This window comes from Pyrus communis, chromosome 13 (assembly GCF_041283825.1).
Source record: "Pyrus communis isolate YQ-2024b chromosome 13, ASM4128382v1, whole genome shotgun sequence".
NCBI classification, from domain to species: domain Eukaryota; kingdom Viridiplantae; phylum Streptophyta; class Magnoliopsida; order Rosales; family Rosaceae; genus Pyrus; species Pyrus communis.
Window position 1 is genome coordinate 24,196,354 of NC_142577.1, and position 26,809 is coordinate 24,223,162.

General features: G+C 36.6%; 5 protein-coding genes across 6 annotated transcripts; 3 read left to right on the forward strand and 2 right to left on the reverse strand.

Annotated features, from left to right (window-relative positions):
- The first annotated feature begins 969 nt into the window (after window positions 1-969).
- Window positions 970-6,442, forward strand: SEP3 (K-box region and MADS-box transcription factor family protein). The gene is made up of 8 exons (XM_068477057.2): window positions 970-1,367; window positions 3,408-3,486; window positions 4,647-4,714; window positions 4,803-4,902; window positions 5,335-5,376; window positions 5,527-5,568; window positions 5,662-5,789; window positions 6,150-6,442. Exons 1-8 carry the CDS (start codon window positions 1,183-1,185, stop codon window positions 6,223-6,225), a joined length of 720 nt encoding a protein of 239 aa, XP_068333158.1. The 5' UTR covers window positions 970-1,182; the 3' UTR covers window positions 6,226-6,442.
- A 4,651-nt stretch (window positions 6,443-11,093) lies between these two features.
- LOC137737360 (uncharacterized) lies at window positions 11,094-13,491 on the forward strand. 2 transcript variants are annotated; one of them, XM_068476812.2, is made up of 2 exons: window positions 11,094-11,863; window positions 13,051-13,491. In XM_068476812.2, the coding sequence occupies exons 1-2, from the start codon at window positions 11,467-11,469 to the stop codon at window positions 13,065-13,067; spliced, it is 414 nt and encodes a 137-aa protein (XP_068332913.2). In that variant the 5' UTR covers window positions 11,094-11,466; the 3' UTR covers window positions 13,068-13,491. The 2 variants fall into 2 exon arrangements, with proteins under 2 accessions (XP_068332913.2, XP_088539304.1); XM_088683178.1 differs by lacking the exon at window positions 13,051-13,491 and adding an exon at window positions 12,192-13,018 and having other exon boundaries at window positions 11,105-11,863.
- Window positions 13,492-14,588: 1,097 nt separating this feature from the next.
- Window positions 14,589-15,287, reverse strand: LOC137738391 (uncharacterized). Its single transcript, XM_068478025.2, has one exon. The coding sequence runs from the start codon at window positions 15,058-15,060 to the stop codon at window positions 14,851-14,853; it is 210 nt and encodes a 69-aa protein (XP_068334126.1). The 5' UTR covers window positions 15,061-15,287; the 3' UTR covers window positions 14,589-14,850.
- Window positions 15,288-17,822: 2,535 nt separating this feature from the next.
- On the reverse strand, window positions 17,823-18,412 carry LOC137736640 (uncharacterized). Its single transcript, XM_068475876.2, has one exon. It carries the CDS (start codon window positions 18,193-18,195, stop codon window positions 17,986-17,988), a length of 210 nt encoding a protein of 69 aa, XP_068331977.1. The 5' UTR covers window positions 18,196-18,412; the 3' UTR covers window positions 17,823-17,985.
- Window positions 18,413-20,439: 2,027 nt separating this feature from the next.
- On the forward strand, window positions 20,440-26,609 carry LOC137737646 (calmodulin-binding transcription activator 4). Its single transcript, XM_068477186.2, has 12 exons — window positions 20,440-21,221; window positions 21,590-21,715; window positions 21,836-21,951; window positions 22,242-22,330; window positions 22,407-22,452; window positions 22,568-23,167; window positions 23,389-23,476; window positions 23,575-23,786; window positions 24,302-24,975; window positions 25,254-25,818; window positions 25,961-26,254; window positions 26,344-26,609. The coding sequence occupies exons 1-12, from the start codon at window positions 21,212-21,214 to the stop codon at window positions 26,452-26,454; spliced, it is 2,931 nt and encodes a 976-aa protein (XP_068333287.2). The 5' UTR covers window positions 20,440-21,211; the 3' UTR covers window positions 26,455-26,609.
- Window positions 26,610-26,809: the final 200 nt, after the last annotated feature.

A 26,809-nucleotide genomic window follows, 5' to 3' on the forward strand; every position in this document is an offset into this window, starting at 1 on the left:
TAGGAACTTTTGCCTATCCTTTGAGTAGCCAAGTATTGTTCCTAATCAAATGATCTTAAAACAAGGGAATCTTTATAAAAAAAATTTATAACTAGTCTCAACTCCTGCAACAAAATTAGGTAGGTTATCACAATTGAACTTGCCACAACTAAAACTTCCACTCGTAAACAATATATCGTTCTCATATCGATAAAGTCGAATCTAAGAATTACTCCAACTCAATAAAAATATATCACCATTGTATCTATGTAAGTTGAACTTGAGGCGCGCTTGAGCAAGATGAAAACAGCCATCGCTGAATCAAAGGCTGGCGATGGGGTGGGGACAAAAGGAAGGGTATTTAGGTAAAATGGGGGAACATACGAAGGCTCAACTTCTTAAGGTTGGGTCACATGATTGCCCGAGGCGGAAAATAGATCAGGTGGATATCAAACGTTGTTGACTTAATATTTCGACACGTAGCATCCTTCGGGACCTCTGCACTGATTGCCCCATTTGCCAGCCGGTTTTAAGGTTTTCTCCCATTTCGCACGCTTATACCCTATTGGCCTGTCTCTCTCTCGAGCATCACCTGCTTCTCACGTGCCAAAATCCTCCTCCCCGTCCATGAAACTTACATTTATATTGAATGAGTTTACTGTTATCGTGACGTTTTAATTTAATATTATAATACAATTATGTGTATGTCTCTTCATATAACATTTGACTATTAGACCGAAATAGTAAATCCGTTTCATGTTAATTGTTAATACTCTCAACCGTTGGGTTCCATCTTTGTCTCAGAGTCACCACTGATTTGAACTATTAATTTGATTCCTTCTGCTCAATTAGTCTGTCTTATCATTGTTAACCAAAACACAAAGCTAGAGAGAGAGAGAGAGTGAAACTCTTGAGAGAATTGAAGATGGTAATGGTGTTAAGCTCATAACCATGAAAATATTATACATATTTATGTAAAAAAGGAAAATAGAAAAATAAAAGTATATAAATAAAGCAAAAGAGGAAGCTTTTTGTAACTATTGTTGTTGTAGTTGTTTTTTGATAGAGAGAGAGAGAGAGAGAGAGAGAGAGAGAGAGAGAGAGAGTCGTCACATAATTTACTTGGTGAATAGAGAAGGAAATCTAGAGAGAGAGAGAGAGAGAGAGAGAGAGAGAGAGGTAGGGAGGAGGAAGGAGAGAGAGATGGGAAGAGGGAGGGTGGAATTGAAGAGGATAGAGAACAAGATCAACAGACAGGTGACCTTTGCGAAGAGAAGGAACGGACTATTGAAGAAAGCCTACGAGCTTTCCGTTCTTTGCGATGCCGAGCTTGCTCTCATCATCTTCTCCAATAGAGGAAAGCTGTACGAGTTTTGCAGTAGTTCAAGGTTCTCTCTCCAATATTATTTCACCAAAACAACTAAACCCCCCCCCCCCCCCCCCCCCTCGGGGCCTTTTCCCTCCCTCCATTTTCGTACCATTTCGGCTATCGCAATTTCTCTCACACACATACATCAATTTATACACTCTCTTTCTTTCTTATTTCTTATCTAACTAAGTAATTAACTTTCGTTTATTTTCATATAATTTAATTTCAATTGTTTTTCTTTCTTTCTTTCTTCTTCTATGATTTTTGGAGTGCTTTTTTGGATCTCCAAGGCGTTTGCTTCCGTGAACCTTTTTTGCTGTTTCCAGTTTTCTCTTGCTGAATCATGCGTTATGAAGCATTAGCAGCAGCAGCGCTTTGGCAAAAGCTCCTCGTGAAGTTTACTTATTTAATTTTTATTTTTAAAAATTCGCCTTTTGTCTTAAATTGTTGAAATTTGACGACATTTAGCGGCGTTTTTTTGGTTGCCGTTTTGGTGATTGCCTCGGTGTTTTTAGCAGGTTGAGTGTTTCTGCTTCGGCATTGCTGTTAGATCTGCAACTGGAAATAAAGATAAAGGCCATCAAAAGAAGATCTCTCTCTCTCTCTCTCTCTCTCTCTCTCTCTATGCTTAATTAACGCCTTAACTTCTGTGAACGTGGTTTTCCACAAAGCCCTTGCCTTTTTTCTCTTCTCAATTTGCTCGCCCTAACTTTGGCTTCACTCAATTTATTTCAATTTTCCATTTTTTTTTCCTGATTTTTTTATCATAAGAGCGATCTGATCGATCCAAAAGCCTTTCAGCATTTGAAGCTTTCTGGTTAGCCAGCTTAGTTAATTAGTTTCAGGCTTTTGTTCTTCATCAGGTGTGGATATTTTGTTTTTCCTGTATCTGTTTTCGGATTTTCAGCTCTCATTTCTTCCAGGAAGAACCAACTAACAGACGAATTAATCTGCAATTGGATCCAACTACTCTGCGATTCACGAATCAACCGGTCCTCTCTCTCTCTCCAAAAACCTAGCTGCTTAATTACTTAGCTAGGGTTTTGTTTTACCAAATTCTCTTCTTCTGTTTTCCTTCTTTTACAAATTGTTACAAATTGTTATCATCTCTGTTCTTTCACAGAAAATTCGGGGCGGGCAATTTTTCTATTTTTTTTTTAAATTAAATTGAGATTCCTGGGAACATTAAGCCAAAAGCAAGCAGTTAATTACCTGGTTTTTTGACTTCCTCATTTGGGTCCTCTAAATATACAGGATTTCCCTTGTTTTCCACTGTGTTTTTCAATCACATCTTGACATCGAGTGATTAGTACTAAATCTCTGCAATTTTGGCTTGGATCCGACTTTAGGGTTTTTCTTGTTCACTCTTTGTGATCTGACTTTATGTCAAAAATGACTTCTTTACGTCCATCACTTCTGAATTTTCTAGTTGCTTAATTTACCAGTGATCTATCTTATCAGTAAAAAATCTTTTTGTACTTACACGTATAATTTCTATGAGAAATTAACATATATATAATCGCCTTGCTTTTGTCCGTTTTCAATTTTCATCTTTGTTTGTTGGTTTTTCAAATGCATCTGTACAACGGTGATGTAAAACCTTCTTAGATCTTGTAGTACCAACTGAATTATAAAGTATTTTAATTACGCAACTATTGAAGTGTTTAAGTTAATTTGCACATACTTTATGTTAGATAATATGAAATTTGCAAGCTTGAGAGGTAGAGCTTTTTAAGCAGCATTTATTTATTTTTATTGTACAAGACTTAACACTTTTACTATTAGTCTCTCTATAAACATTCATATCATTCAGCCAACGATAAATTGTCAAGGTGTGACTAAATTCGAATTTTGTATATGGACAAGGAATTCCGTACTTGTTTTTGCTAATTACATGTTTTCCTACTCACGCGCGCATAAAATGTCTCATTTTATCTGGCCTGTGATGTCTGTTTTCTCCTCTAAACCATCAGTTCATATTTTGTATGATTTACACCCTTCAAATAATGTTTCAAAGAGTGTTTAATTTACATGCATGTTTGTTCATGTTGTTGTACAGCATGCTCAAAACTCTTGAGAGGTACCAGAAGTGCAACTATGGAGCACCGGAGACAAATGTATCAACAAGGGAGGCCTTGGTAATACTTTCTTCTCAATTAATTAGTTGATATTGAGTTTCTTGCTTATTACCCTACATAACAAGGAATATTGATTGGATACAAAAGAAACAAAACTACTGGCAAGAAACACTGCATTATGACAAGGGTTCATTCTCAAACCTTATGGATATTTAGAATGTTTTGAAGAAAGTACAATTAACATTGAAACATTTTTTACTGGTTTTTCCTTTCAATTAAGATCTTGTTGGTATCAACTGTATATACGTTGTGTTAGCCTATTGACCAATAATAACTTGGGATCCGTTTAGTAACTATTTCGATTTTAGTTTTTTGTTTTCATTTTTCTGAAAACTAAAAGCCAAAAGCAGTTACTAAACAAGTTTTTGGTTTTCAGATAAAGTAAAAACTGAAAACGAAATGATTATCAAACGATCCTTAGTTTTTGAATTCTACTATTGTCACATGATTTATAAGCTGTAAATGGTTATATGAAGTCCTAATTAAGTTTGAAACCTCTAACCGGCACCCATCCCGGACCTCGGCAATTTGTTAACCAATAAGGTGGCACTGCACTTAAATCTTATTACATTTGTCTACCTCTTCCCACATAAGATAGATGCAAGTGAAGGAGGGTGTTAGTTGATATACATAGTTGACTCATTTCCTAATTAAGGGTTTGGTTATTTTCTATCTACTGCTAATTGTTTCTCTCTCTCCCTATCTTATTGTTGTTGCATAGCTTGATTGTTAGTAAATGACAATCCCAACGTTTTTCTTAGTATTGATGTATTACTTACACAAATACTTCAATGTTTGGGACTCAAAGAAGCTTAACATTTGGTCTTGCTATTAAAGAATCTTAGTGTTGGTTGATTAGCTTATGAAAGAAAGTATGAATTTATAATCAGTACCCATTTTCAATTCAGAATTCTCCACAAGCTAAGTTTGAAGATAGAAATTTAACGTGTTTTTAGGCGTGCTTAAATATATAGGTCGATCCCTCCCCGTTTTACTAATTCAAATGTTTGTACAATATGAAATCTTTATTAATTTTTTTTGTATGTATATTAGACCAAAAATCTGATTAAGGTGCTTTGTAGGAAAGGTTTTGGATTCAAATATATATATATATATATATATATATATGAAAACCTCCTAATTCATATATATATATGCAGGAGTTGAGTAGCCAGCAGGAGTATTTGAAGCTCAAGGCACGCTTCGAAGCCCTACAACGAAACCAAAGGTTATTGCCTTTCCGACCTTCAGTTATATAAACCTTAAAGGCTAAAAATTAGGTTTACTAAGTACGAACTTTCTCGTAACTGCCTTAGGAATCTCCTTGGAGAAGATCTTGGCCCTCTAAGCAGCAAAGATCTTGAATCACTTGAAAGGCAGCTGGATATGTCGCTGAAGCAGATCAGATCCACACGGGTACCTGACCTCATCGATCGCCACCTAATTACTGTTTAAACTGTTTAAACTGATTTAACATATTGTCTTTTTTCTCAGTGATTCCTTGAATATTTGGCTGTTTCAAGGTTTTAATTATTGTGTGACAGATTTTTCATGTATATTTGTCGGGTGCTCCGTAAACTCTTCTAACTTTTTGTGATATTTGAAACGGCTTGCCTCAAGTTGTATTAGAAAACTATGAAGTGAATCAGACGTGTGTATAAATGCATGGAAAATCATCCTTATTGCAGAATAAAAAATAAAAAAAATAAAAAAAAAGGTTTTACCTAGTATATAGAGACTGGGAATCCAAAACCAAGAACACGAAACAGATTTTCCAGATTGCCTCTAAGTGAAGCATGCATGACATAAACTGATATCTGTAACTTGGTATGCATTCTTATGTTACAGACCCAATGTATGCTGGATCAGCTCACAGATCTTCAGCGAAAGGTACGAGCACACATATATCCTTATGTATTTTCATTTGAGTTTACTCTTCCCATCTTGGCCAACGGAAGTTTTCGTGCTTTTCCGTTTTCGCAAATGCATATATATCATCATCCTGTATATTTATTTATTTATTGTTTGATTTATGCACAGGAGCACATGCTAAACGAAGCAAATAAGACCCTGAAAGAAAGGGTAGGCAAAAGTCAATAGTTTTGAACAATTAAGTTGATTTTGTTTTCAGACGTTGCACGTACCAGCTGACCTTTTGGTGCTCGTGTTGTGCAGTTGTTCGAGGGATACCATGCACTCCAACTGAATGCAAATGCCGACGAGTACGGCCGCCAACAAGCTCAGGCGGCCCAGGGTGATGTCTTCTTCCATCCCTTAGACTGCGAGCCCACTTTACAGATTGGGTATGTACTTGTACGAGTACTGCATTTTATAATATAATCAAACTCCAAACCTAATTAAGTCTATGCTGTACTTGAAATCATCTCCTCTTGCTTGAACCTAGAAGGTGTGGATACCAGGTCTAGGTCTTCTGTATTTAATTAGCCTCTATGCTAAACCCAGTTAATTAGCATTTTAATTAAATTGAACATCACTAATTAGCCACTTATAGGCCTTTCGCGCGCCCGATTTTGTACAACTAATGTCAGTGACTATTGTGAAGTTTAAGACTCGTAATATATGGATGATACTCTCTCTTTCTTTCTCTTTCTGGGTTTGAGTCATCTTTCTCATTGAATGAATGTACTTGTTTAATTTTGCAGATATCAGAATGATCCAATATCGGTGGTGACAGCAGGTCCAAGCTTGAGTAATTACATGGGAGGATGGTTGCCATGAGTCTGCATGCATGGTCATCAACAACAACAGCCGCTATAGCCATGCATGTTATTTGCAGTTAATATTGATAAGCAAGATACAATCTATGCATGTTTTGTTTTTATGTTTGAGTTTTATTTGACCTAAAAGGATCAACGACGACATTCATTTCTCTGTAATTGTATGGATTTATTTATGCCATAATTAACTCTGGACCTTTAAGAATTGTCAATTTCCAGTTTTTGGTGTTGTTTTGCCCATCCAAATTCTCTGTATTTGCCTCTCAATTCTTCTCAATTTCCAGTCCACCACCAACCACCAATTATTTAGCCTTAAGCAGAAAGTTTAAAGCATTATGCAGATCCGAGTTTAGCCAAGTTAGTTAAAAACCATGATTTCTTTTCAAACAATTGAAGGTCAACATTTTTGGTACATGTTTACTTATACGTAATTGAAATTAGAACACGAAGTTGGATTTCGAATTTTCGATTACGAATTACTCTTTTAGTTTCCTGACTATATGAGAATGTAAACACAAATGGAATCATGAATCGGATATCGTGATTTTGGAGGAATTGGACTCTTTTGTGGTGGTGGAACTTCTAATCTTGAAGAAGCACAAGGTCAGTTGGGCCTGAATTTACTGGGCTGGACAATCTGACCAAAATTTAGGCCCATGAATCCAGGCCTTACACAAGTATTCAATTTTCTTGTGCGCGGTACAAGACGATCGAGAAGCTTGACTTTATAGCCACAAATGTCCATGTCTATTGCGTACATTTTTTGCAACTTTATCGACAAATGCCACATTCTTATCCAATCAAGACAGAAGTATTGCTTCTTTCTGTCGCTGTTTACTTGTCGCTTAATACAACCCTTGACATTCCAAATGTGCTTACGATCGCGAAAGTTTTTTTTTTTTTTTTTTTTTTATTCACAGGGTTATGCGCTTTTAAAAATATGTTATGTTAGTTGTTTTTTATTATAATTTTTAAGAGAGGTTTTTTTACGCTTCGTATATGCACGAGAATTTTTCTTGACCATGCACACCTGATTTTACCTTGATTTACAATTTTCGAAAACTTAGAAATTTTAAGAAATACACGTATATTAACCATTCAATGAGTATATTGTCATTTCACAATTGATAAATGAAACAGTAAGTTTAGACCTTGCCGAAGATTGTAAGTATAGAAAAATATTTTTTGAATTTTTTATTTTCTATAATATTTTAAGGGCATATTAGGACTTATATGAATGTTTAATCATAAGGCCTTCTTCCTTAATAATATACGTTCTATGAAAGAGTGATACTTTTAACTTATAGTAAGGTATAATGATATTCAACCTAGTATTTGATACAAATTCGTAAATGTAACAACTTACTTGTTTCGATTAAGTTTAGGGGGAGATTGGTTATTCTTATCACTAGCGCAAGGGTATATCAACAACCTCGAGTCGAAGGCCTTATGCGTGGCATCTAAATGTCAGCTGCCACATGTATATATTTACGTAGAAATTTACAAATAGCGCACCAATGATAACTGTTGACAGCGAAACTCGAACTTTGATGAAGCAACACACAAAACAGAAATCTTACCGACTAAATCAACCCTTGTAAATGTAGCAACTTAATTATCACTACGAATAATCATAACTCCGATACAAAATTAAGAATAATAACTAAAAGAAAATGCATGAAAGTGCATTATTTGTGTAAATTATGAGAATGTTGCACACGAGGAAAACGTTTATCAATAAGATTAGTCAAAATATGTGTCCCCATATTTAACCATCAATGTTAATTTAATAATATACGTCTATTCATCAAACAAGGAAAGTTTTTGAATCTACAGCTGGTGAGGGTGGTTGGTTTGACTATTGGCATTAAAATATACAAAATTAATTGTACAAATAGTTTAATTGATTTTATAAATAATTATGTTGTCATTTTCACAAGATATTTTTTAACGTATACAAACTGATTTTATAGATAATTATGTTGTCATTTTCACAAGATATTTTTCTAACGTTCACGAACTGATTTATTAAAACGTATAGGATTTTTATTTCAAATGGTCCTAAAATTGACTTTTGCTATTACGATGATCATTGAAATTGAAAATCAATTAATTTAGTCCTTAAAAATAGGTGTCGCAAATCAATATAGTCATTCCGTCACAATTATGTTAAGTTCTATTGTGTAACATAAATGGGCCTCATAAGTGATCTTTTCTCACAAATGATCCTTGAAATTGACTCACAACATCAAAACGGTCCCTGAAATTGACCCGCGACGTCAAAATGGCCCTTAAAATTGAAAATTGATCAATGTAATCCCGCAAAGTATGTGTCTCAAATTAATGTAGTATTTCCGTCATAATTTTGTCAAAAATTATGTTATGTGCTGATGACAGATGTGTCACATAAATGGGTCACACAAGTCTAATTAAATTTTTTAAAAATTACAAATAGGCTTAATAATTTAATAGTTAATAAAAAAAATTGGTCAAAACCCAAAAACACAGTCCAGCAATCACCTCCGATCCCAGCCCACATTTCTCTACCTCATTCGCTCTCTATTCTCTAAAAAAATCTCAATACACCTATCTTTACACATTTCGACACCCTTCATTAAATTGAACCTAGATCGAAATCACCTTTGATGGCAGCTTGGCCCATTGGCAACGACTACTGGGACATCACCGTTAACATTTAGGCGATCAACATCCTCACAACCTTAATCTTGGAAAGCTTGTTCGACGGTTCCCTAGTGGTCTAGTGATGCAAAGAACGGCGAGATCCGCCTTGAGATAATGACTGAGGTGTGTCTATTGTTGGTTGAAAACTATTTCCACACCCCCTCTTAGGCCTTGGTTAAGCCTTATGCCTTTGAGAATTTATGGAAGGGATCTCTCTTCAGAGTAGGCCCTACTATAAGAAGTAAAAAAATTCATTGTGCAAAAAAAGTATTTAGACAATTTTTTAATTAATTATTAAACTCACATAAGCACATAACAAATTTTTTTACAGAATTGTGGCAAGAAGGATCATTTTGATTCGCAACACTTATTTTCAGAGACTACATTGATTGATTTTTAATTTCTATGACCATCTTGATGGTGTGGGTTAATTTCAGGAATCGTTTGTGATAAAAACCAAAATTATATGTACAAACTAGTTTTACTAAAAGGTACACAAATTGATATACAAAACTACTTCTACATATAAGTGAAACAATTTGTGCAAAAATGGTCGAAGAGGTTTGGGCTAATGGCTTACATGTAATTTTATTTAAAGTATAATTGATTATACTAAAAAGTATACAAAATTGATTCTTTATGTAGCTGAAATTGTTTTTGAAAAATAGTCTAGAGGGGCTTGGCTAATGACATTGACATGTATGTAATTTTGTTGAAGTTGTGCAAACTGATATTTGTTAATTAATGGGCCTGGTCAAGGTATGAAATTGAATATATATATATATATATATATATATATATATATGAAATTGTTATTGACAGTTCAAAAATCTCATTCCACACTTCAAATTTTCTATATTTGGAAAGAAAAATACACTTATAAGAAATGTACAATGAGATTTTTGGAGTGCCAATAACACTTTTCTATATATATATATATATATATATATATATATATATATATATATATATATGTATATTGATTTACAAATAGGATGTTTGAGGGATATAAAATGGCACGTATATGGGATTGAGACCTCATTGCATCCCAATTTCATAAAAGTAATAATTTTGTGGATCAACTTCAATGAATGATCTGACTTCAACTTTGGCACCATTTGATTACAAGATTTCTCAAATTATAAGCCACCCGTATATAACAATAAATTCATAGTTGCATGATCAAAGTGAGAAAATTCAAACAATAATATCCTAAATATGCCAGCGTACATAGAAAATTTTTGGGCCCCAATATGTTCCTTTTTCGAGCTCTAACAAGATTTGGTTCCTATGATTTAAAATTGATAGTAGTGGTCTCTAAATTTATTTACCGTTAATTATTTTAGTTATTTCATGATAAATTTCTATTAAATAGGACTAAAACGACAAAAATATGATCAAATTTTATCAAATCATTTTGCCTATTATTTATTAAATGTATTTTTATCATTTTGGTCTTTTTTCACAAAGATTGTTCGCAAAAGAAAGAAAATGATTGATGGTGAATAAACTTAAAAACCATCTCCATCGATTTCAAATTTCAAGGACCAAAATGAGAGTTATACCAATCTCGATGACCATTTTGCCAAAAAATGAACCAGATCCCCTTCCGGACCTAAAGGAACTGAGCCCAATGATCAAATGATTCGGGCCATTGAAATTTGATCAAATTGCTACAATTATTATAACTTTATAGGGACCTCTTGTTTGTAGTCGTTGGATCAAATTTCAATATGACAGGCTAGGATGATTCAACAAACTCACAAAACAACTCATCTATTTGTTTTTATTCTTTTATCAAAAAAAGAATAAAATTGTACAATATTTTTGCTATAATTGTTTTATTAGTTTGTAAACCGTCTCCTACTTAAGCATTAATCATTTCAATAATTTTAATTTGTAAATTTTAAAATTTTAAATTAGTTGTTAAGTTTAAAATTTAAACTTATACAAGGCTAATAAATAAAATAATAAGTACCAAATGACTTTAGTAGCAAAAATATACTCAAAATAAAAAGGTGATTGTTTGCGGGAGAGGATAAGGTCCCACAACTCATCTCATCACTGACTGCAGTTCCACTCCAGTCCACATCGCGCCCGCCACGTGCACTCAGTCCTATCCCAAACTACCTCCTATTATTTTTTGCTTTCCGGATAAAGCGCGCAAATAGCTGAAGTCTCCATTTATAGCTGATTTTCCCTCCCCTCTTTATTCTCTTTTCTCTGTTTTTTCTTCCAATCCAAACAGCCGATTTTCCGAGAAAAAAATAAAAATAAAAGAAAAGGAAAATCCGGTTCTCTCTCTCTCTCTCTCTCTGAGATTTTATCAAAAGAAACAAACAAACCTCTGCCTCTCAAAACTCACCACTTGGATTTTAATTATTACAAAAGGATTCAGAAGAGAAAGAACTCTATCCAATCCAAACAGACTTCTTTATCCGATTGCCTCGATTCTAGCAAAAATTCGCCCAAATTTCGATTTCGATTTCGAAATATTTAGGCCTTTTTAAGAGTTGCTGACCTCAATTTTCTAATTTTCCCGAGAAAATAAGAAGGAAAGATGATGCGGAGGCAGCAGGAACAAGACCAGCAGTCTAGGGTTTTCTACGAGCTATCGGCTCTGGTTCTCAACCTCCTCCGATCTCCTTCCACACCGATTCAATTCTCCGATAACTCCACGGTGATGCCGCCGTCTTCGTCTTCGTTGAGGCGGCCGCCGGCGGCGTCGACGGCGCAGATCTCTCCGGCTGGGTTCGCGTCGTTGATGCTGGGGATTTCGATGGCTCTGATGCTGTGCGGATCGGTGACTTTCTTCATTGGGTTCTTATTGATGCCGTGGGTGCTGGGATTGTTGATGGTGTTGTATGTGGCGGGGATCCTATCGAGCCTCTCCTTCTTGGGGAAGTCGATTCTTTGCTACGCCTCTGCTCCGTCGACGCCGCGGAAGGACATTCCTGGTAAGTTCTGTTCCTTTTTAGCGTTAATTCTCACCGTTTAGTATTTTTTTTTTTTGTCTATTGGTGGATAATCTGCTTCTGTTTTCATTTCCATGGTTTATGGCTTTTTTGATGTTGTTCGTCTGTATATTTTGGTATGAAATTTGTCTGGTTTTTCGTTGTGTATTGTATCATCTGTAACCATTTGCTAAACATATTTTATTTGGAAGATTATATATTCTTTAATTAGAACCAAAAAGGGGGTAATATTTGGAAACATTTTGATTTAACATTTGATGTTAAATTTACCGACTTTGATTGGAATTGGAATATCGCGCTATTGGGGAAGAACTGTACAACCAGCTAGAAATTAGTCTCAAACCATTTGCTCTGTTAGAGCGCGGAGCCATGTGCTGCATATGCATTAGTATTTGGCTTTCCCTCGGCCCCCCATCTGTTCATCAAATTCCGCTTTGATTGCTGCCACAACTGTGCCAAATTTCCAACCTTAATCCATCATTGATGAAAAAGTATTAAACTTCATTAATACCCTTCGATTCAGAAATGCATATGATCGTTCAATAAGAAAACGTCGAGAGGAAAATTGATTTGGACATCTTTGTTTATTGGTATCCTAGGAATACTTTGTTTTTTTCTTCTAAATTTCTCATCTGTTAATTTGAGCAGTCCCACAATCTTGAAGTTCCTGTAACGGAAGAAACAGATTGGAAGGTTTTGTTTACTTTGTAAAGCCGCTAAGGAAGATAAACACTTGTGTTGAATGTGCAATGAAATGTGACCTGGCCCGACTAACCAGGGTTTAGATTCATCAAACCCAATTGAAGGATGAACATGCTAGCTTGGATTTAAATTTAGTTAGAACTCTGCTCGGATTGGATGTAGGTCCATGTGGCTGTTCACAAAGCGTTTTGGTATTGAAAATGATATCTGAAGTATAATTTGTCGTGGGTATATTTTTATTAAAAAGTTAAAGGAAATATTATGTGAAGTTAAGGCCTGTGAGGACGTGTTTGACATTTAGTTATTTTTTGGTTCATCTTCCATGCTCTTTTCCCCTGTCAAGGTTAATGGTGTAGTCCCTGTTCCCTCATTCATTCTAGACGCACAGGAAATATTATTTGCTGCCTCGATTGGTACTTCTCTGAAGATTGTTAATAACTGTCTCTATAAATTTTCTATTGGTGCAGCATGGAAGCTATTGTGAAGGAGAGGGAGGAGGTGGTTCAAGAGAGTTGATATGTCTTACGGAAGGACGGAGCAGCAGCAGCAGCACAGATGTTGTTCTTGTGAGAGTGGTGCTGCATATAGGTAAAGGGGGCGGAAAATTAAATACGAGAGCTTGTTGAAGTAATTGATGCATACACAGTGGATAAATGTTTTATTAATACTCTACTGAATACGGGGAAATGGCTTCTGAAATAGTGAATTGTTGAAGGATGATGGAATTCCTAGTTTTGAGGAGATGGCGAGGGATGTCGCTTAGCCTCTTCGTTGTTCTGATATCTGTGATGTTCAGTACATATACATCTCTATATATCTCTTGTTCTCAAATCTGTAAAAGTTTATAGCTCAGCTCAACATTTCTTCAATTTCTGGAACAAATGATCTTTCACTTGTTGTTTTGTGCATATTTGTATGTTGGGACTGGTTTGTCAACGATAAGGTTGGTAGTAACTTGTGTGGGCAGGGAAGGGAACGGATGGGAAAATTGTAGGGGAATTTAAAGTCGTTCGCTTTAACTTAAATGTACGCATTCTATCCAGTGGGAAATGAAGAGGCATGGGGTGTGGATGGAATCATCTCCATAACGAATTAATTTGGCCAGCTGTCATTTTAGGTAACGGAGATTTTCATGACATGAGTAGACTGTTGTTGCAGTGGCGTTTTGTGTAATGTCCTATGTAAATTTCTTTCTACAAGGCATTGCAACAATCACACTGGGCGCTACAGTTGTCATGCAAGTTCTTCAAGGTAAGTAGTGGGGATGTAGGTTGCCATTAGTTGTGCATTGTCTCCTGTCTTTTTCTCGATAATTCATAATGTTAGCTGTGAGAAAATTGATTGATTGTGAAGTAGAAAACAAAAGCGTGCGGCGATGTCCGACAAGTCAGTGAGGGGTTGCGAAGTGTACAAGTTACAACCAAGGAAGATTGTGAAAATGTCAAAAGCCCAAGGGAAAATGATATCAAACTGCCAAGTGTTTTTTTTTTTTTTTTTTTCGGGAAACTTCAAACTGCCAAGTGCTTAAGAACTGAAAATGGGGTGGTTTTCTCCTGATCAAGTCTGAATAGTGCTTCTCACGTCAAAATAGAGTTTCGGTCTCTTGATCACATGATGTTAAGAATTTATGGTCATTCAATTTTGATCATAAGAAAAATAAAAAATAAAAAAATTTAGAGAATGACTTCTTAGAGCATCTCCAAAGGAGATGTCAAATTTAAAACATTAAATTGATATTTAATGGTTTATGTGGCAATTTGACATTTTGTACAATTCTTTGATACAACCAATATGTTAAATAATAATGTCATTCTAAATTTTTTTTAATCACTTTGTGAAGAAATTTTTAGTTGTGATGGGAACATAAGTGGTACATCACGTGTTTTAATAGGAGTGGTGAGAAATTTTATTTTTTAAGTTATTAAATTTTTAACACACATAACCACAATTTGTATTACTGTTATATACCTATGTGACAGTTTTGACATATCATTTTGAGATGCTCTTAGATGTAAAGAACCAATGGCGTTCAATAAAAATTAGAGAATACAAGAAATTTCAAAAAAAAAAAAAGTTTGGAGGAGTACATGCTTTCCCCAAATTAAGAAACTTATTCTCGCCAATTTCTTATCGATCATAAGGAAAAACTTAGAACATCAAACAGTACTGTTCAAATTCAAAACAAGCAATCTGAACAAAGTATGCATATTGAAATTAAATGAAATAATTAAGAAAGCAAATCTCTAAAGTGGAGACTAAGGTAATGGTCATCCAGTGTAGATGTGAACGCCAACAGCGATGAGGAAGATGGTGAGGAGGCCGAAGAAGATGATGGTGTGGACGAGGATCGATATCCCGCTCGTATGCATGTTCCCAAACTCCACCACCTTGCCCCTCCCCGGCAGTTGGAACAGCAGCCCCGGACTCAGAAGCACAAACAGCACCACAGCTATCACCACCGGCCCCCAATCCGCCATTCGATCTTTACGATATGTGAGATGATCTTCCTACTGTTTTTACTTCTTTGTGTGCAAGTGTAGGCTGTCACAAAGAGTTTATGTGTGTGGTATTAAAAGGGAAGAAAGAAGAGAATCAAAGAGGGTAAGTAATTAAGCAACGGAAGAAAGGAATGTTGAAAAGGAGCATCAGTGTTGATTGTGGATCAAGAAATCTTCTGCCACCTCCTTATATATATATAGAGGAAAATGATAAATCATCATATTTGGCCGGTGCCTTGTGGAATGGATGATGCTAATTAGACATATGGCAAAGCAGCAACGTGATGAACAAAACCCTTTAAAAAGCTGTGGTTGATGACCATTTTCCTTTATCCTTTTTTAATATTGACGACGTCACCATATTCAATTCAAGTCTAATATGTTTTAAAACGGACCACTGTGACACATGGCTCCATAGACGGATGTGCTGTGAAGTCCTGAACCGTTTTAGTCCATATCTAAGGTCATCTTCAACCGACTTGGTCAAAGAGTTATAGGGCTTAAAATAGCTCAGAATGATACGAAAACCGTCTCCAACCGAGAGCTAAGCCAAAGGGTTTGTAGACCCCACTAGGCCCAAACCCCCAAATCAGGCCAGCGAGCTGGCCATTTCCAGCCAGCCCTCCAGCTCAGCCCAGTTGAATGCCAACGGCTACCTGGCGTCAACGTGACGCCAACTAGCAACGGCTAGCTAACGTCATGCTACCGTCAGGTTACCTTTGGAATTTGAATTTTTTTTTTTTGACGAATTAAAAAAAAAAATTTCCTATAAATACCTACATCATTCCTACAACTTTAAAAGTTGAAGATAAGAAGTGTCACATAGATAAGAATCCTATCTAAAATTTGCACAACCAATTACATCTCGACATGTGTCACTCAAAATCCTATCCAAAAAATTATTAATATTACATAAAAATAAGAAATCTGAAGAGTTACTCACTTTAGCTACACGTGTTACTTGAAATCCTATCCGAAAAATTATTGAGATTATATAAAGATAAGAAATCTAGAGAGTTACTCACGTATTACTCGAAATCCTATCCAAAAAATTATTGAGATTATATAAAGATAAGAAATCCAGAGGCTTATTCATTTGGCAACAAGTGACACTCAAAATATGTCTGAAAATCTTATTTTAATATGGTAGTTTAATTTAATTAACCATATTAATTTAATTAAAATAATAAATTATGTTTGGCCTACGGTCCTTTGGTCGTTAGAGATGATTTTTTGTCAAAGGGTTATGTTCGGCCTATAGCCCTTTGGCCCCCTCGGTTGGAGATGATATAAAATATGGCTTAACATTGTTCATTAAAATATAATTTCTTGCAGAATTATAGGGCTAAAAGGAGCATTTTGACCATCTTTCGATTGGAGATGGCATAAGTCTAATACATATAAAACCAGCATGTAGGTTCATGGATATGGAGGAGGATTCTCTACCCTTCTGTTCTTATCATCTTCCATCCCCTCCACTCACACATTGTTTTTTGTCTTATTATCTCTATAAAAAAAAATTAATATAAGATGTTGACGTGGCTTAACTGTGACCGTTTAAATAGGAGGACATGAAAGAGTAGAGAAATTAGGAGGGTAGAATCTTCATCAATGGATATAAGCCCTAGACGACGAAACTCCGTTCACGGTACAGTTTGGGTTCCCCCACAATTCTTCAGCTTAATTAAAATTTTACAAATCATCAAAATCAACATCAATTAAAAATCAAAGCATAATACCAAAATACTTATGTGAGTTTAAACAATTTCAACAACCCTCTTAGATATCTAACTCAAACCCACTTCGATTTCTACGGCGAATCCTAACACCCATCTCGCGACTTCTCGGTTTCATCGTTCACCTCTATTATTTCAATAGACGATTTCGGTTCGATCCCAGTTCAAATTCAGTGGGACACTGAATGGCTTTTTTTGTTTTTTTGTTTTTTCCTTTCCTGTTGGGCATGAAGAGAACGTTGAATGAGTTTAAAGGAACAAAAAGACAAATCTAATTGCGAGTTGACGGAATTTTCAATTTTGGGTTTAGATACTAACAGACTTCATCACAAGAATTTAAAACATAATTTTTTTACTATAAAACAATTTAATTTGTATCGTTTTAATTTGAAACCATATTATATTCCGACCATCCAGATTAGTAAAAAATATTATCTATGCCCTCTTCATTCATATTGACCCTCTATTCTTTTGAGTAATGCTAGGTAGACTAATTTTTTTAAACAAAATATGCAAACTATATGATGTGGTACGAATAGGAAATAAACATGTTAATCAACACTTAAATTATAACCCAATCATCAACAAACATGTCATATGATCTATAAAATTTGGTTTAAAAAGTTGATCTCCCGAGCATTATTCTATTGTTTTTACTGAACATCCCTGTGCAGCTACATATACTTTTAATTGATTGTAGTGCAAGTTTTTGAATAACATTATATATATATATATATATATATATATATATATATATTGATTTTAACTACGGAAATATCAGGTTGCAATATTACATGGACCACGCCCGCTATTTCGCTCGAGTCCGCTTTATCCACGAGTGAGAGCTAAGCCAATCATCAATGAAATAGGCACATCGAAATCCAATGATCCAAATCCAAGCTTCAACCATCCAACGTAAATGTTACCACTGTTTTTACTTTCCCAACCCAAATTGCAAAAAAAAAGAATACCACCCTTCATCAATTAATCAAAGCCGCAAAAAACTTACATATTATTGCTGAAAAATCCCAAACATTGTAGTTGAAATGTTACAAATTCATGAAGTAACACAGAATATCGATGAAACAAAAGTTGATCACATTGTTCAGATTGTGTCCATTTTTACCTCGATCAGTACACAGGAGGTGGAGTAACTTAAGAATTTTAGTTAACCAAGGTAAAAATGAACCTTGATGGCCAACAAAAAGACACAAATGAGACCAGAGTAGAGGAGGGAGTGAATCATGATGGCTGCACCGCTTGTGTGCAAGCTGCCAAACTCCACACAGCCATGGCGGCCGGGCAACTGGAACAGCAAGCCCGGAGATAACAAAACGAACAGCACCACCGCCACGAAAACTGGGCCCCAGTCCAACATCCTTAAGCTCGCTTTGTATTTCTACTAATGATCTAGAGTTTTCGCAGGATCTTTTGCGTGCCCAATAAACCGAGGAAGTAATCAGTTGATACGTACGTAATAATTATAGCAGTAGTGCTCCAGTGAGAACTATGGTAGGATCGGATTTGGGGTTATGTATATGTCGAGAAGACTTCGATGGGAAGGAACCACTGACTGACTGGTTGAAGCGAGATAAAGAGAGAGAAGAGTCTGTTTTGGTTTGGGGGGGGGGGGGGGGGGGGGGGGGTGTGGGGGTGGTGGGGTGGAGGGTTGGGGAAACAAGTCACTTGGATTCGCTGCCGCCGTCCCATTAAGATCTGTCTGTGTGTGTTTCTGCCATGCATGTGACGACGAATAAGAGCCAGAGGTTCCTTGCTTCTTAGGCTTCTTTCTCGTTAATGTTGCTGCTGTGCTACTGCTGGCCCATCACAAATATGTACGTATCATTTTGACTTAACCCACGTTTGATCCCTATCCGTTTGTTTTTGTGTATTACTGGGCTAATCACCACAGAGTCCCTGTTGCGCCCTTAGCTGAAATCCTCAACAATTTGCAACATTCTCGTGTTTTTTCATGTTTTTATTTTTAAATTTATTAATATTGTGGGGAAGCGAAAAAGTTCAAAACTATTACAATACTATAAAGAATGTGAGAGTTTCGAATTCGAGACGCATATGTAGAAACCCAACATCTTATCTATTGGGACATTAGACCACATATAAAACATTCTCTTGTGTTGATAATGAATTCCACATTAATGGGAGAATAGACATTGCATAAACTTATAAGTAAGTTTGACTACTTTCCATATTGTCCATCGATTTTATGGTGGAACCATGACTTTCTTCACCTTGATCATAAAATTAATTGGATGATGAACATAGTAAGTAGGCTTATTAGGCAGTTTCAGTTCCAACACCTACTAATATACTATAATAGTTTGTGCAAATGGTGTGCCCATGTTTTCGAATCCAGATACTTTTTGTAAGGATTCCGGGGAGATCCGTCAATCTTGTTAGTTCATCGTACATTATGTGGTCAAAAATTATTTTAAATATTATTTAAAATTAAACACAAACAGTACTTGACAAAAACTAACCGTACGATATACGATAAACGGACAAGATTCATGAATCCTCAGAATTCTCACCAAAATGATCCGGAAAGGATCCTGTTGGCATGTTTTCTGTCTTGCATCATCGTGTTTGAACATTCGAATGATAACCAAGAACCCACTCAATTTATGACCTCTCAACAAATTGACCTGTTCTGGATATATAAAGAATCATGAAATATAATATCTCCACGTCCTTGATGTTAATTTGGTCTCATTTTTGGCTCACTATTTGTTTGGTATGTTAACTATTTTGCCCGAAATAGAGTGCCTGTCAAAATCGCAACGCAAGCCGCCGGCAATAGTTTGTGATTGGTAAAGAGCTTCGTTTTCAGCTTGGGATAAGTACCAATTTCCAATTCAGTTAGTGGTCGTTAGCTCCACACAAGAATTCTAGTATCATATCAATTGTCTTGTCCACTCCTATTATAATAATATAACAACGTGGTAATGCGACTTAACTCTTAAAATTTCTCCTTGCATGGCCTCTTCACATGGAATATACTCTTGGATTGCATCTTGTAAGCAATAAGCAATTATCACTATAAGGTATTCTACAATAGTTTGAGCGTGTGTAATACCTAGTATTATAACGCTACTACAATACTAGTGTGCGTTTAATAACTATGAGAGTCATACGTTTTTACAAAATTAGTTTATAAGTATCAAACTCATGAATTTAATATATTAACTTCGTTAGTTTATTGTATTGGTATCACACTTAACTTTTTACCCTACTATTAATGTGATTACTATATAAATTCAATATTCTAGTATTACACTCACACTTTATGTGTGTATATTGTGAAAAGCCCAAAAGACCTTACATCCTTAATCAAGAATTTAACAACTAAAAATACTGGAATATAGAGTAACCGGGTTATACTGAAAAATATCTTTTCCCAAAAACATACAATCCCCACTTTTGAGGCCGATTGCCGTCAATTAGGCAGTCTCTCATTTTTATGATAGAAAATGTTAAGGGGTTCTCAAAAGTAAGACTCATCATAAATTCTTCAACATCTTATATTTTTTACACAATATTTTATAATATTAGTGTAAAAATTAACGTTAAATTATGAAGTGATAAAAAATTCATTAAGAATCTCACTTTGATAAAATCTCTGTAACATTTCTCTTTTATGAAATCCATAATTTGTGTGGCTGTATTATGTTTGAAGAGCATCATCATCCTTCTGAGTCTCAATCCGAGTCTGGGTAGGGGTCCTAGTGGGGAATTTCAGTCCCAAACATATCCAAAGAGCAAAAGATAGAATCTGTTGGCGGATAATGCGATCACGGCAAGGCAGTCGGCACCTTTTCCACGTTTTCCTTTGTTTATGATGGTCTAAAAACAATATGTGCATCAGCGGTCAGCAGTACTAAAATGACCATGATACCATTCGGGTAGCGACGACAACGTTTGTGGCCTCCACCAACCCATATTCGTTCCTCTACTTCTCGGCAGCTGCTGGTACTATTTTCGTCCGTACATGTTGACCTCGATGACTACGGAGCTCGGCAATAGTATTTTGGCACCTCATCAGGATTCAGGAAGCTTCGCAGTTACAGGGCGCGGGAGATAACTCGCTCCTGTTTACCTACACCCTTCGTCCTCTCTGACGACATCCTGGCACACTTTGTCTTTATTGTCTTTGATCGTGCTGTCTCTGTCGGGTTTTTTCCTTTCGAGTACAAGGCGAACGGGACTCTGCTCACCTGCGATCCGGTTCACGACCTAGATTCCGGTCTCTTTTTCTCCAAAGTCCAAACTTCGACTCTCGAGTTTGCTCCGCCGACCGCCCCCGGTTTTCAAATGCCCGCAAGTCAAACGCTTTCTCTGCAGTTCGTCAGTTTTTGATTTTTCGGCAGCCGATCACGATGCAATCAGGTATGTACGGCCACTGAGCTTGTTCACATGTACCCAGAAAAAAAAAAGACCAACTTTACAATTTTTTATTGAATTTTGAGTACGAAAATGCTATGATTATGTTGAAGATTGGAAATTTTCTGCCCCTTTTCGTGTTACAAATAGGGAAATTTGGGCCTGTTTACAGTTTGATTAAAGTTTGCTTATGCACCGAAATAACTAATAACCATCGAAATTTGAACTTCTTTTGTTGGTGAATTTCTCTCTGCATGAAGTAGTCTTTCCTGCTGCAAACAACTATTTTATTACAAATATTAGTGATCTCAAATTTGTGTTTGTCTTGTCAATTGGAAACTGTTTGACATTGTCTATGTCATATGATGTCTCAGGATATAACATCAATGATCTGTTTCAAGAAGCGCAAGCCCGTTGGCTGAAGCCTGCTGAAGTGCTCTTCATATTGCAGAACCATGACAAGTATAAGTTCGCAACGGCGCCCGCGCAACAGCCTAGTAGTATGTCTCCTGTGTGTTCTTCTTATTGTACTGTAATGGCATGGCTTAGTGGCATTGTTGCTTCCACTAGATTTTGAATCCATTTATCCTTACATCTTTTTCTTTTGGATTTTCCAACAGGTGGATCTTTATTTCTTTTTAACAAGAGGATCCTTCGGTTCTTTCGTAGAGATGGGCACCGATGGCGCAAAAAGAAGGATGGACGAACCGTAGGTGAAGCACATGAACGGCTTAAGGTTTGTTAACGCTGTCTATTTAGTTACACTGAATGCGTTCTTTTGTGAAAAGGTATGTCCTTATTACACATGACAGTTATTTGTTTTCTCAGGTAGTTATAAAATGATAAAATTCATCTGTCTGGAGTCTTTGGATGGTTCAGCATTCCGATGGAATGATTTCTAGTGTTAAAAAAATCGTGCTTTATTTTCCTCCCTTTATGTTGTTGCACTAAGCTAATGTTGTTTGCACTACTGAGGCCAATGTAGTCTTATATTCCTGCTTGAGTAACCAAGTTTCATATGCATAGGTTGGAAATGTCGAAACTTTAAACTGTTATTACGCACATGGAGAGGACAACCCAAGTTTTCAGAGACGTAGCTATTGGATGCTAGATCCGTGAGTACCCTTGCAATTATTGTTGAGTGCATTTCCCTGAAGAGATTCTTTACAAAATAGATAATTTTTTTTACAGGGCATACGAGCACATTGTTCTTGTGCATTATAGAGAAACTAATGAGGTGAGTCTTCAGAACCCGATCATAAACCAGGCATATCTCACTACTTCTTTTCACATGAATTCACTCTCTCCCCTCACCAGGTTGTGATAGTTTTTTATACAATTATGCATTTCAGGGCAAGCCGAGTACTGGATCTTTCGTACAATCACCAGTATCTTCTTCCTTTAGCCACAGTCCGAGCTCTAATACTACTCATCCAGGCTCTATCTCCATTGTTAGTGATTTACATGAACCTTATCAGAATCTATCCAGTCCAGGTTCACTAGAAGTTAGTTCAGATATAGTCATCAAGGAAAATGGAAGGGAGAACCCAGAAAATTTATATGGAATGGGGGAGTTAGATAGTTTGACTAAGTTGGACGTTAATCAAGCTTTGCGGCAGCTTGAAGAGCAATTAAGCTTAGATGAGGACGGCTTCAAAGGATTTGTGGATGATAATCCAAATGCTTTAGATATCCTGGACTATAGTGATATTGCCGATCAGGATCAATTTAATGCCTTCAATGGACCTGAATATGTTGTACATGATCAGTTCTACAATGAACCTGCTCAGATGCAAGGTAATGCTGACTATAGTGGTGAGCATCAAATCGATGACCGTGAAATCAGAGACGGTAACAAAGAATCTGCTACTTGGAAAGAGTTTCTGGATCCACACAAGACTTCATCAGTCCTAATGTCCGAGGAGAAATCTTTATATACATTGGACAGAAATGTGAGTGTTGCTAAAAAGGTCATAGTATTCTCTTTTATTTTGCACTTTTATTACACCTTTACTCAGATGAATTTGTTAATGGCTTTTGGCCGCTTTGTTTGCCTTTTATGCATAACTTGGTCCTGGGTGTCTATTGTGACAATAACCTCTCTATGTTATTTGCGTAGTTGTCCTTTTAACTATTGAGCCATTAATTTGTTGTTTTTTCCCAATTGGATCAGGAAAACCTGCCGTCTTCCTTGAGTGGACCAACTGAAGTGCAGGAGCATTGTCAGTGGCTAAATTCCAATGGAAACATTGTTGACAATTGTATGATATCCTTTTCTCGTTATGAAAATCTCTTTTAATTCTTCGTTTTGCATGTATTGAGTAATTTTCAGACTCTAACAAGCTTCACCTGTAACCAGATTCCTTGCCACTGCCACAAGAAGTTGACAGTTTCAAGCTTTCTCCGTATTCTTCTGTGACTGGAACACATTCGGATTATTATACACAGTTGTTTGAGCAAGGCCAGATAGGATCTCTTGAATCTGATATTAGTTTGACCGTTGCACAAAATCAAAAGTTTACAATTCGGGAAATATCTCCAGAGTGGGGTTATGCCACTGAAGCGACGAAGGTATGATTGTTCTCAGTTTTATCATACTAGCGCAAATATTTTCTACCAGGTGCTTCTAATGCTAAAAAACTAAAGTTTGAGTTATAGGTCCAGAACTTGATGACCCATTATCAGAGTTACAGATACAAGTATCAAAGCCCTTTCAAAAACCAAATATCCTCAACTCTAGAAATTTAACTTGACATTTTAATCTTACATTTTCCTGAGAAAATAAAGAGTTTGTATACTGTTAGTTTGAATTTTAAATGCAATCCATCACACTGTGATCAGCGGAAGAAACAACAATTAAAATTAGTCATGTTTATGGGTAGTGGGTACTTTCCTATGTCCATTTTAAAGGGGAGGGGGTTATACGGTATTGGTTTTGTTCAGTTATTATGGTGCTAAGTTTCCAACAGTGCAGAACCCACTAGGTTTCGGTTTCTACTTTATAACAAAATTCTAATGTCATACATTCTCCTTTGGATATATTCTTTATTTTCAAAATACTTAAAAACCTACTTTGCTTGATGCAGGTCATCATTATTGGATCTTTTCTGTGTGATCCATCAGAATCTGCATGGACTTGTATGTTTGGTGGCGTTGAAGTCCCTGCTCGGATCATTCAGGAAGGTGTAATCCGTTGTGAAGCTCCTCCTCACCTTCCAGGAAAGGTTACTGTCTGCATTACTGCTGGAAATCGGGTGTCTTGCAGTGAAGTCAGGGAGTTTGAATATCGAGTGAAGAGCAGTAGCTATACCCACAATAATTCACCTCCACAAGAAGCTGCTAAGAGTGCTGAAGAGCTGTTATTACTAGTTAGATTCGTTCAGATGCTTACGTATGATTCATCAGTGCAGAAAAGGGACAGTGCTGGGTCTGAGTCCTTGAGGAAATTGAAAGCTGATGATGATTCATGGGGTACTATCATTGAATCCCTGTTACTCGGCAATGGAAGTTCATCTACTACCATATATTGGCTTTTGGAAGTGCTACTGAAAGACAAGTTGCAGCAATGGCTTTCTTCCAGATCCCATGAATTTGACCAGTATGGTTGTTGCTTGTCCAAGAAAGAGCAAGGGATAATACACATGATTGCTGGTTTGGGATTTGAGTGGGCCTTAAACCCGATACTAAATTGTGGAGTCAATATAAATTTCCGTGACATAAACGGATGGACTGCTCTACACTGGGCTGCTCGTTTTGGAAGGTTATGAAACTTCCTTTTCTCTTTGAGTTATTGCTTGTTAAAAAGTAGCAAAGGGGGTAATGCATAGGGGTTGTCATCTGTGTACAAATATGATTGCTTAATACAAGTATCAACACGTAATGATGTCATCGGTATTATTAGGTCAGATTTGTTTGTGCATCGGCATACCATTAGGATTAAGGGTGATTACTCAGCAGAACTTTTGGATTTGTTTAATCTGAAATAGGCTATCCCTTGTTGTGCAATGTGCATCATTGAAACTTTCTTAATGTTAACAGGGAAAAGATGGTTGCCATACTTGTAGCTTCTGGTGCATCAGCTGGAGCGGTGACAGATCCCAGTTCCCAAGATCCAGTTGGAAGAACTGCGGCATCTATTGCAGCCATCAATGCGCATAAGGGACTTGCAGGTTATCTTTCAGAGCTGTCACTGACTAGTCATCTGTCCTCCCTTACACTGGAAGAAACTGAGCTTTCCAAAGGTTCAGCTGAGGTTGAAGCAGAAATAACAGTAAACAGCATCTCAAATAGAAGCCTCGAGGGCAGTGAGGACCAGGAGTCACTTAAAAACACCTTGGCTGCAGTCCGGAATGCAGCCCAGGCTGCAGCACGCATACAGTCTGCTTTCCGGGCGCATTCTTTCAGAAAACGGCAACTGAAAGAAGCTGGTGTTAGTATAGATGACTATGGTATCAGTTCAGATGACATTTCAGTGTTTTCAAAGCTAAGCTTTCGCAATCCGCGTGATTACAATTCAGCTGCAGTATCTATTCAAAAGAAATATCGTGCGTATAAAGGCCGCAAAGATTTCCTCGTTCTCCGCCAGAAAGTTGTGAAGATACAGGTACCTCACCTTTGGACAAAAGAAGTCCTCTTCTTTATTTACCTTTTTCATTTTAACGAGATGCAACGCCCGCATATAAGTTCATTATATTGATGTTCTTCCAGTTAGTAAAATGAAGTATTAAATTTTTTTGTCTTGGCAGGCGCATGTGAGAGGTTATCAGGTGAGGAAGCACTACAAGGTAATTTGCTGGGCTGTTGGAATTCTGGACAAGGTTGTACTAAGGTGGCGAAGGAAAGGAGCTGGTTTGCGTGGCTTTCGGCAGGAGACACAGACCGATGAAGAAAGTGAAGATGAAGATATTCTCAAGGTGTTCCGCAAACAAAAAGTCAATGTAGCCATTGAGGAGGCAGTCTCGCGCGTGCTGTCCATGGTTGAGTCTCCTAAGGCACGCCAGCAATATCATCGCATGCTGACGAGGTACCATCAAGCTAAGGTAAGCAAACAAACAACTAATCTTTGGTGACGGAACGTACCATGGACTTGGGTTTAGCTAATTTCAGAAGATATATGCTTCTCTTGCAGGCTGAACTAGGAGGCACTAGCGGTGAAGGTTTCGGTGCTGAAGCAGAGACACCACTTTCCGGTGAAGATGACTTAAGTGTAGACGACATTGATATGTACCTATTTCCGTAGAAGCAAAGCAACATGTGGTGATTCTAGGTTGGCGAAAATCTTACTGATAAATGGTAGATGTTTTATGGGTTCTCAGTTTGTACATAATGATCTGATCTGATCTGGGTTTATGTGAAGAGATGATGTTTGATGAATCATGACCATTTGTTTTCAAATATTCGGCCTCTCTTCGGAGAAAATCTTGCCCTCCCTTCCCCAAAGTGATGGATGCAAACTGTCATTATAGCTGCTACTAAAGCCAAATACGTGGACAATACGATTATGATCGGAGCATGTATTGTGCAACTACTTTTTGCAATGAAATCTAATACGTGTATAGCATTCTGGTTATCATGTTCCAAATCTATACGACGTT